This window comes from Plutella xylostella, chromosome 26, assembly GCF_932276165.1.
Source record: "Plutella xylostella chromosome 26, ilPluXylo3.1, whole genome shotgun sequence".
Lineage (NCBI taxonomy): Eukaryota > Metazoa > Arthropoda > Insecta > Lepidoptera > Plutellidae > Plutella > Plutella xylostella.
The window spans coordinates 3517367-3528960 of NC_064006.1; the positions used below are offsets into that span (position 1 = coordinate 3517367).

At 44.3% G+C, this 11594-nt stretch overlaps 1 protein-coding gene across 5 annotated transcripts in view; it reads left to right on the plus strand.

Moving 5' to 3' along the window:
* LOC105388720 (probable sodium/potassium/calcium exchanger CG1090) overlaps positions 1-11246 on the plus strand; it is a 31311-nt gene extending 20065 nt beyond the window's left edge. The window contains exons 5-17 of one of the 5 annotated variants that reach the window (XM_048630625.1): positions 2628-2769; positions 3284-3394; positions 3679-3772; positions 5332-5415; positions 5905-6051; positions 6535-6626; positions 6949-7055; positions 7467-7580; positions 7948-8029; positions 8614-8778; positions 9295-9397; positions 10474-10604; positions 11029-11246. In XM_048630625.1, the coding sequence (XP_048486582.1) occupies positions 2628-2769; positions 3284-3394; positions 3679-3772; positions 5332-5415; positions 5905-6051; positions 6535-6626; positions 6949-7055; positions 7467-7580; positions 7948-8029; positions 8614-8778; positions 9295-9397; positions 10474-10604; positions 11029-11228 (1572 nt within the window). In that variant the 3' untranslated portion in view covers positions 11229-11246. Of the gene's footprint in view, positions 1-11; positions 91-2627; positions 2770-3283; positions 3395-3678; positions 3857-5331; positions 5416-5904; positions 6052-6534; positions 6627-6948; positions 7056-7466; positions 7581-7947; positions 8030-8613; positions 8779-9294; positions 9398-10473; positions 10605-11028 lie in introns of those variants that run through there. The other 4 variants (XM_048630628.1, XM_048630624.1, XM_048630626.1 and 1 more) reach the window with 4 other exon arrangements.
* The last annotated feature ends 348 nt before the right edge of the window (positions 11247-11594 follow it).

An 11594-nucleotide genomic window follows, 5' to 3' on the forward strand; every position in this document is an offset into this window, starting at 1 on the left:
GTAGAGACTCGTCTGAAGGAGGAGGAGGAAGACAACAAGGTGCCTACCGTGCACCCGCTGCGGAACTGCACGCCGCCCGCCATCGAGCAGGTAACCACACAGGGCACCCTATTTATTTACCTATACAGACACATTGTAAGATAACAGGTAAAATAAAACCCAAATTAGTACAGTTAGTATCTTTATAAAATAATATTTTTAACATATAACACTCACTTACATATCATCATCATCACGACCCATTACGTCCCCACTGCTGGGGCACGGGTCTCCTCCCAATGAAGGAAGGGTTTAGGCCTAGTCCACCACGCTGGCCAAGTGCGGGTTGGAGGAGTCCGTTTCTACGCGGGAACGCGTGGCCGGTTTCGCCAGCCACGCTAGAATATTGGTTTGAACGTGGAGTGCGTATCTAGTACGTGCGGGCGTTACATCGAAAGGCGCACTTACATATACTTCCCTCTAATTCTCTTACACACATCGGAGTGTTTAGACACCTACGTGCACGCCGGATACCATATCGACGTAGATAAACGTCAGGTAACGTACGGCGCTGTGCTAACGAGTTTATCGACGTCAATAAGGGACAGACCTTCGTCACTACATGGACTGGCGCGCTATAATCACGTACGTACCCAACTACCCAGGCCAAGCATCTCGTGCCGTTTGCAGACCAATTTTAGTGAGGTGAGATAGCTATGCGAAGCAATCAAAACTGTAAGTTGACGGATTAAGTTATTTTATTAATAGGCTAAGGGTGACTTGCAAAAGAAATTTAAACGTATTTAAATCTATTGCTGTCTTGCTCTGTCACTATACTGTCAAAGCAAGCGAGCAATAGATTTAAATACGTGTAAATGTCTTGTGCAAGTCACCCTTAAACTGCTACAGAATCTTCACGTCACACCTATGGTGCCTCATAGAATGCCCACATTTACTTCTCTCATCAGAATTTTCCGACTTTACATAATAAACAAGCAGGCATTTTTATCATAATCAACAACTACCCCACAATTTCCGTAAATTGAGTTTATGAAAAACCGAAGCTAAACAACGCTGAACAAAACAAAAGTGTGATCACTGATTAACATATCCACCACCAACAGTACGTGCATACAAAAACGTGACCTGATACTACTAGCATAGGGTCGGATGTTCTCATTCCCGTTTGCGTATCGATTCGTTTCGAATTTGGAACAATGTCAATGTGTCAAATGCCGCGCGTAACGGTTTTGTCGGGGTTAACTGAGGTTAGTTTTAGTCTTTGCTAGAGGATTATCGTGATTGATTTCCTTTTTTGGACACACATATTGGTTTCCTATGCCCACTCGAATCGTATGTAAGTATTAGTACTTTCATCCATTAAGTATTCAAATTTCTTACAGTTTAATTAAATTGTGTTTTTGATTCCCTTATTTTAATTCGGAATTGATTATTGTATTAAGTATCATGGGATAACCCCTATTCGATTACGTAGGTATAGTTTGTATATACAGTTACGGTTTAAACTTTGTTTTAGTAAAGGTCGTATGTATCTTTATCTATATATATGTATAGATAAAGATACATACGATCTTGTGGTTAATGTTAATGCTGTCTTGCCGACAAATTGCAATCATGCCCTTAACTCAATATTGTTGGTAATTTTATGTGAGCCGGTTAGAGGAGTAGCCATAAATAACATTATGTGAGGTGTGAGAGGGTGTTGAAAACGTAACATAGTAAGCCGAAAGAGGATTACAAGCTCATCATTCTGAAAAACTTTTCTTCTATGGCAAAAATCGAGGGAAAAAATCCCCTCCCCATAGTGACGTGACCCACATGAATAAAATAAGAGTTTTCAAAGGTGGATAAAATGACCCCGTGATTTAACCCATTTCGGCTTATTGTACCCTTTTATATCCTGCTAACAAGAGAGAAATAATTATTCTGATCTACAAGATCTTATTTCTACACCATTCATAATAATATGCCTATTGCCTAGGTCAGTATGTATCTCGGACGCGGTAGCAATAAGTAGCAACTCATGTACCTACTTCCTGCGCAGTCACTTACGTAACTGAGTATCAGTTACAATATTGTGGTATTTATTTACACTGTCAAGATCAATGATTATGACGAGCTTGATACATACCTACATGTATAGGTATATTGTACCTACATTTACATAAGTGCACAAGCACATACACGGCACATATTTACTCATTTGTGAGACAAGGTAGAGTTATACAAAGTAGAGTCCCCTGAGGTTCGCTCGCCTTAAAAGGCTTTTCCGTTTAGATTTCTGGATATAGGAGCCTAGTCCTGGATAAGTATGTTTTAACCGCTTGAATTCAGTGAAATAAGATACAATAGAAAACTGCGCGATATAACGGCGACAAGATGTATAAGGGTAATCTCCAGAGTTTAGCTTACAACTTGCATCAAACATCTTTCTATACAAATAATTTATTGCCAAAAGAAGTTTTACAAAGTATCGAGATGCAAAGACCCTCACACTAGGCAAGCCTGTGTCGTGAGGATCAATATGTACACATGTTAACAAATACAATGTTATCAAGATTTCCTTCTCTTTCAGTTTACAACATTTAGAATGAATCCATCCATACTTATTATCCCTTCCCCCGCAGTTCCCCCGCCCCCTGATGGGCCAGTACGCGCGGCGCCACGGCGGGCTCATCATCCACATCCTGGTGGCGGTGTACACCTTCATCGGGCTCGCTATCGTGTGCGACGAGTACTTCGTGTCCAGCCTCGACAGGATCTGTGAAGGTATGGCTGTAAAAAACGTTAATATATTTGAAGTAGACGACTTTGCATTACGTATGCGATTTTTCTCCTTCTATTTTGTTTCGGTCAGCTCTTCAAACTTCTCTGTGTTCTTCACCAAGCACATCAGCTGTTTGAGGTTGGAACGGCCGACGGTAGATAAGGGAGACAGAGCAGAGAATGTTGAGGTAATTTTTCCGGGATGCTAGTACTTAAGTGACCGAGACTCTCTTTCTTGTACAATTTTGGTACGAATTGGCTCCTAAGTCTTTTTCATCCGGTAAGTTGGATGATCCAGAATACATTTTACTAAAATACCTTGACCTGGAGAGTAAGATTTGACTTAGAGTCACAATAGACCTTTTGGAAGCAGTAGTGAAGGGGCACTGGGTCCCCTCCCCTCTTCTATAACCATGATAACTATCTCCAGCAGCAGACTACGGGCTGAAAGCCTTAATGCTACAGCCGTAGTCAAGTTTTGCGGTTAGCACCGAACTAAACCAGCTTTTTCTTCCAGAGTTCAAGCTGACGCCGGACGTGGCGGGCGCGACGTTCATGGCGGCCGGCAGCTCCGCGCCCGAGCTCGCCACCGTCGTCATCGGAGTGTTCTGCGCACAGGACGACATCGGTGAGCACTCCCCTTTAACCTTTAAGGGCTACATGCTTGAATGCTCTTGATAGGCGGCCAAGCTTGCATTGTACTTCAACGTCTCAAAGAGGCCCTACAGTGAGGTACTCAATCTATCGCTGTGGAATTGTTGAATGATCCTGAACAGTGTAGCAGTTTCATTACTTTTATCTACTGGACATATTTTTCATTTAATCATGCGTTAGAGCCCTTGATAGGTGACTCAGCGCAAACCGTCAATCCATCACCACAAACCAATATAACCCCCTATCCCCTCCCCGCAGGAGTATCCGGAGTGATCGGCTCAGCAGTCTTCAACATAATGTTCGTGATCTCGGTGTGCGCGCTGTGCGCCGGCACGGTGTCGCACCTCAACTGGTGGCCGCTGTGCCGCGACTGCTTCTTCTACGCCGTCTCCATACTCGTCATGCTGTGCACCATCGCCAACGGATACGTGTCTTGGTGAGATGATTTTTATCGCTAGAGGCGCTGCGTTTTGTGGATGAAAATGGTGACTTCCATAAGTCATAAGTCATAAGTCATAAGTCATAAGTCATTTATTCATAATATTACGATTACATGTCAAAATTTAAATACATAATAATATAATAATAATAATATAATAATAATTTACAATTACTAATAATTAATTACCTTTAGTAGATATAATGTCACAATATAATTATAAGATTATAAAAATAATCATTATTACACAATGTATAAATAAGTTAATAAAATTAATTTAAATTGAATAAAAGATTAACTAGGTCGAACATTCAATCGATAAATTCGTCAAATCTATAGAACGCTTGCTCGACAAGCCAGCGTTTTAGTGCGGACTTGAACCGATCATGGCTAGGTGCTTCCGTGATGGCAATAGGCAGCTTATTATACACCGCGGGTCCCATGACATGGGTGAGCTTCCCAGACTTGGCCAGCCCGCGGCCCAGGGCCATCAGTTTGTTGGCCCGGCGCGTATTGCGATGGTGCACGTCGCCGTGGGTTTGGTAGGAGTCGTCTCGGACGTACATCGCTACCTGGTAAATCACTATGGAGGGCAGCGTCATGATGCCTAGCGACTTAAAGTAGGGCCTCGCGGAGGTGTCCTGCGACACGCGTGCGATGGCTCTGACGGCCCGCTTCTGCATTCTAAAGGCGCGCTCCCAGTCGGCGGCGCGCCCCCAGAGCTCGGTGCCGTACTGCAGCAGCGAGTGCACGGTGGCGAAGTAGCAGGTGCGGACCACCTCGGCGGGCACGGTGCGCGCCAGGCGGTTCAGCGCGAAACATGCGCTGCCCAACTTTCCGCAAACTTGATCGATGTGAGCATCCCAGGTCAACCCTCTGTCGAGTATAAAACCCAAGAAGGTGGCGGCTTTGGTTTGTTCGACGACTGCATCACCCGCTCGTACCGAGATGGCTTTCGGTGGTTGGCCAGCAAGGTTGAAATGTATGAACTGGGTCTTGCTGATGTTCAAAACCATTCCGTTCATTCCAAACCACTGAGCGAGTTTTGTAGCCGTCTCGTTTAAACGCTGCTCCAGTTGCTCGATGTTGGGAGCGACGACTACTCCCGCCACATAATCCTCGTACAAGACTGTGGGTAGGTGCATATTGATGGTAGATGACAGCAGCGGCAGAAGACGTTTTGCAACATCCGTTCTGTTTCCTATGGACTTCATTTAGCGACATCATGACATCACGCTCTATATATCTCAGTGGCAGCAGAAGACCTTTAGCAACGTCTCTACTGGTTTCTATGGATTTCATCTGCTATCGGGCGATATCACGCTCTAGATCTATGTCAAACTCTTGTATCAGGACCACTATCCCTTAGTAAACCCTGGGTTGAAGTAGCCTGGAGGCGTCAGTCAGTTGCACACAATGTGGGTGATCTCGGTGTGCGCGCTGTGCGCCGGCACGGTGTCGCACCTCAACTGGTGGCCGCTGTGCCGCGACTGCTTCTTCTACGCCGTCTCCATACTCGTCATGCTGTGCACCATCGCCAACGGATACGTGTCATGGTGAGATGATTTTTACCGCTAGAGGTGCTGTGTTATGGAAGAAAATTGGGCCTTCCATAATCCTCGTACGAGACTGTAGGTAGGAGCATAATGATGGCGGTGTCACCCACCATTATTATGGCCACCATATTAGAGCCGCTGTATTGTATGGAAGAAAATGCTAGGTAACTTCCATAATCCTCGTTATAACAAGACTAAAAAACCTAGATTGGTAGCTATGTGCATATTGATGTTAGATGACAGCAGCAGAAAACGTTCTACGCTGGTTCCTATGGATTTAATTTGCTGTCTAGCGATATCACGCTGTAGATCCATTTCAAACTCTGGTATCAGGACCACTATCCTTTAGTAAAGCTTGGGTGAATGTAGCCTGGGAGGTATCGGGAGGCATAATTCAACACTATGTTCGTTATCTCAGTGTGCACGCTCTGTGTCAGTCTTCTACACAGTATATCAATTTAACCCTCTAAACCCCCTCTCTCCCCACAGGCCGGAAGCGCTCTTCATGCTGATAATGTACGGCGTGTACTGCGTGGCGCTGCGCTTCAACTCTGCGCTGGAGGCGTGGGCGCTGACGCTGCCGCTGCCCTTCAAGCTGCCGACTAGAGAGGAGCAGGCCGCGCTCGTTACTTACAAGTTAGTACTCACCGCTCTTGGGTGCATGGAAGGACTTAGAATGAGCTGTCAATCTGTACCAGACCTCCGTCACTCAATCCGTTGGGCAGCTGCACACCAGGCCACACCACCCGGTCTGGTCGGAGGATCCTCCCTTTGCCATGGGTAATGCACCAACACCTTCAGCATTTCCATAAATACATAGAGGTAAATAAATACCTACCGCCCAGCCAAGCGGTCTTGGGCCGTTTGCGGAGCAAATTCATCTCAATGTGGTTTTCGGAAACGAAGCTTTCACACAATATTAAATTTTATGCGTTTTGTAAGAGCATTTGAGCACATTTTAGCACGTAGTGGTTGCTAATACGATAGAGTAGACCGGGCGCATCGCCCATTAGGCTTACCCCAAGGACCACAACTACCACCACACTTTCTCCTCAGCCTTTCTCATCCCACTACTCCTTATTTTCCATCAGTTATGAACTAATGTAATGTTTTATCCAGGAGCGGCGGGCAGCCGGCGGCGGCGGCGGCGGACGGGCAGTACGCGGAGGTGGAGGGCCAGACCAAGGAGACCGCGCTGCAGAATACCGCACGTGAGTTGGCTACTGGAGAGGAAATTAAAAGTACATATATCATGAGGCAGACAGCGAATGACGCGGCCGTTTAACCATGGTGACCAACCCTAATGTAGCAAAAGTGTATTCAAGCTTTAAAGATGATAATGTACAATATTTTATAAAATATTTGATTTGACCATCGTTTATTGTTTACGACTATAATTTTACTATGTACTAAGTAAGTAGAATGCATTTGGAACATGTCTATTCAGGAGTTGCACTTGAAGATTTCCTATTTTATGATAACTAAGTAGCCGTAAAACCTCATTTAACTAGGAATATTTCTCTATACATTCAGAGTACACCCAGGACGGCGCGTATGACAACGCGGCGTACCACACCGACCCGACGCAGGCGTGGGACCCCAACCAGACCTGGGACCCGAATCAAACCTGGGACAGCGACGTGAGTAAACACCATTTATACAAGGCAAGGCTTTATCTGGCCAATAAAACCTGTTATCTAAAATCTAAACCTATTCATGAAATAACTTGAATACTTAATATGTCTTTAAACCGAAATAACCTTGCTGCATTCTCACTATCTAACTATATAGTAACAAACTTCCCTCTTCATAAGTATCTTCATCATTAGTACGTTATCGTGCACTACTAGACATGGGAGACTGCGTACCTACTTAGGAGAAGCCGACGAGACCCTTGCCCTTTTAATCTAGCCACAACCCGCTACTTTCACCCACTTCCTTACATAATGTACCTAAAAAGCGTATAATGGCCTAAAATGTGCCTAAAATTGCTTCCAAACTAGCCGCTCTTTCCTGTGACTAACGCAATGACTAACTCACTAACCGCATAGCAGCAGACATCAGCCGCGCCCGCGTCGTCGTGGGGCTCCACCAACCCGCAGGTGACCCACTCGCCGCCCAGCCAGCCCGACTCGCCGCAGCAGCCGCCGCCAGCCCCCGCTGCCGTATGTATTTAATATTATTACCTAAGTCCTGCTAGGTAGATTATGTAGGACAATACTTAGTCCAAAATTCAAATTGGTTAATACGTTCGCGCATTAAGGGCGACCATGAAATATACGAGTACGTATATTTATAAGTATGAAAAATGCCACCACTTGAGGCAATGATATTCTAATATGGTATGAGGAGTGAAAAGTACCCTATGACACGGTAAGGTCATCTGTAACTAAGAGCTATACAAATTCGCGTTTAGGTAGGTACTTCTCAATAATCTAACGGTTACTAAACTCCCACAAAGTCCTCAGTCTATCTTAAGCCATTCGAACGCAAAAGACCAATGTTTCTAAGTGTTTATGTGAATGTTTCCAGCCCGCCGCCCCCGCCTACTACAAAGCCAAGGAATACAACCCAGAAACCGCTGTCGACCCCCTCGTCAAACCCGTTAATGGAAGTAAGTACATATTTAAAAATACTGATATGAAATAAAAGCAACGGTGTTTTGTCACATAAGGTAAAGTCGTGAACATTGTTGACGAATAATTGTCTGCTGGTTACGTTGACAAGGAGTGCCTAAATACTCATTACCCAGCCTGCCTCATCCAACCACTACTATCTATAATCTATACTCTGTCTATATGATACGCATCGATTGCTAACATTCTTCCCTTTTGTATTCTCTTTCTCCCTCCCTCCACAGACATCGTCCATGTATCGTGCTAGTACTTGGCCTACATGAACCACAGGACAGCATCATTGTGTCATTTTCCATCCCTTTCCATCACCCCAATGCTGATATTCTTTCTCTCTCTCTCTTTCTCTTTCTCTCTCTCTCTCTCTCTTTCTCTTTCTCTCTCTTTTTCTTTCTCTCTCTCTCTCTTTCTCTCTCTCTCTCTCTCTCTCCTCAGACATCGTCGAAGTAGCGCGCTAGTACGTGACCTACCCGAACCACGGACATCATCATTGCGTCACCTCCCATCCCTTTCATGCACTCTAACTACCTTTCAATACTGATAATCTCTCCCTCTCCCTCCGCAGACATCGTCCAAGTAGCCTGCTGGTACGTGGCGTACCCCATCCACTGGACGTGCCGGCGCACCATGCCCGACTGCCGCGGCCGCTGGTACCCGGTCACCTTCATCGTCTCCATGCTGTGGATCTCCTTCTACTCCTACTTCATGGTGTGGATGATCACTATTATTGGTGAGTGCTAGGGATTGTTTGTGCGTGGGATTCTGTTGAAGTTATCGATCGACCGGTGCCATGCACTGGTTACTAGAGCTAGGTGGGAGATTGTATTTATTTAAACGCACATGGAGATATCCAGTGTCGGCCGTGTAAGCTTCTCTCCAAGTATTTCAGCCGTAATTAGTGGTCTGTAGACTGGATATATACCTAACGCAGTTTGAGTTAGATTCAATAACCCCACACGTTAAATTAACGATCCACGAGACAGGAATCTCTTTTCTTACAATACCTACATAAATATTATATTAGAGGTGCTCGAATACCAATTATAGTGGTCTGAAGGCCATACGAGCTGCATAGTTCGTATCACAATATCACCAGTCGCAGTAAAAGACAATTATTTACGTATACCTAGTTCGGTTCAAACAACATGGCACTTAGTTCTTAAGTTGGTTGCTAATGTACTTTTGTACCATGTCAAACTAACAAATCTCCTTTTATTGCACCACCTCACCCCCCATCTGTCGGCAGGCTACACGCTGGGCATCCCGGACACGGTGATGGGGCTCACGTTCGTGGCGGCCGGCGTCTCCGTGCCTGACGCGCTGTCCTCACTCGCTGTTATTAAGGAAGGGTGAGCTTTTGATTTGTTATAAGTAATGATGATGATATTATTTGGTATATACATATAATGTATATGTCGCAGGCATCTGGTTTAATCTCCTGTTTGATTGAACCGCTAGCCCGTTCATTGGATGACGCTACTCAGTTGAATGACTAAAGAACAACTCGTCAAGTGGTTGACTGTAACGTCCAACGTCTTGACTGAACGTTATTCAGCGAAGTCGTTAAATTATAGCAACTTTGTAATGTCTGGTTAGGATGATCATGACCAGACAAGAGTCAACAAAAAGACTATGTTACAAAGTCTCATCTCACAAGTTAACTAAACAATAACAATAAACGAACCTTGATATTATTGTTCATAATCATCCAGTTTCAGCACATTTTTTTCTTTGAAACTATCGGCCGGCGGTGTAATAATAGGTAAATCCATGTTGTCACACTATTTTAACATAAATAACACACTTTAAAGCTAATTTACTTGCAAAAAATAACAATACCAGTGCTTTTTGTGTCAGCTGTTCGCTGTTAGACGCCATATTTGTTTTATTCACCACCTGACTGATTTTAAGTCCGCTAACTAGTTGGACGTTTTGTGACGCTTGTACAATCAACGTTCGGCCTAGTCATACAACTGAATAGCGTCATCCAATGAACGGGCTAGCGGTTCAATCAAACAGGAGATTAAACCAGATGCCTGCGACATATACATGGGCATGAAACGAGCCTCTTCGACGTATCCATTAATATATTTAATGTAAAATAAAGACACTGGTTTGAGTTCATCTGAAAATCTGCTTATGTTTTGTTTTATGAATAGCTTGATCTGACCTAACTGTTACATCCTACCCTGACCACGATGACAAATCAACTCGCTAATAACAAAGATACCGATAAATTATGAGAACAGAAAAGAAGCAGAATTTCAATAGAGATTAAAAAGCTATTATTGACAAAATTTTCGTTGAATTGAGTAGTAGATGGATAGTTAGAGAGATTTACCTAAGTTACAAACTGGCCTAAGCTACTAAGCTCGAACACTCTTCTCCAAGCTAACCTTACAACCTCAATATTTATCATCCTCAGCTACGGCGACATGGCGGTGTCCAACGCGGTGGGGTCCAACGTGTTCGACATCCTGGTGTGCCTCGGCCTGCCCTGGTTCATCCAGACCGCCATCATCCAGCCCGGCAGCCACGTCAATGTCATCAGCAAAGGTTAGCAGAGCCTACTACCAGTTACAATAGTTACCATACCAGGATGTGCAGGGTTCCTTATTTACATCCGGAGCAGTCAGCGAGCCAATCCTTTCAGCACAAACTAGGTATAGCTGAGTTTTTGTCACCGAACTCGCTAAGAAGATAGCTAGCAGTCCCCGCTGCATTGGTTCTTTATACATACCTATATTATGTAGATAGTAGACCCACGCGTCATTATATCACAATTTGTGTTGTTCGGCAACTTGATTGGTGGGACGGGAATGGATAAACATGGATAAATTAGTATAAAAATAAAGGATGCCGTTAAGTGACGACTGGAGACTTGTGGAGAGATTTTATCGCAGACACGTCTTTAAATTTAGCATTGCTGAAGCGTATAAATAACCACAAATAATGCTCAGCTAATCCCTCCCCTCTCCAGGTCTCATCTACTCGACTCTGTCCCTGTTCTCGACGGTGATATTCCTGGTGCTGGCCACGCACGCCAACGGCTGGAAGCTCGACCGCAAGTTCGGGGCCGTCCTGATGGTGTGGTACCTCCTCTTCATCACCTTCGCCACTCTGTACGAGCTGAATGTCTTCGGAGACTTTCACCCGCCCGACTGCATGTCCGCTTACTAAGGAGTCTGAGGACCAAGGACCAAGGAGGTCGCATTTTTGGGTTGTATTTTGTTGTTATGTTCGCGCGATTTTTTTGATATTGGAACGGTTGGGTACTTGAAATTGTAAACGGCCAGTATTTTGTTGAAATGAGTTTAAAAGTAAACAGCATCTTAAGGGCCACTTGCAGAAACATATTAAATCTAGTTTCATTGTCAAATCTCGATTTAAGAAACGTCAGTCCATATAAAATTTGACACTAAATCGAGATTTAACACTAAATCTAGAATTAATATGATGGTGCAAGTGGCCCTAAGTAGCTACGTTCTGAAATTTAACATACCTATCAAAATAATATACTTTGATTGTCTTTTTATATCGTTTAAT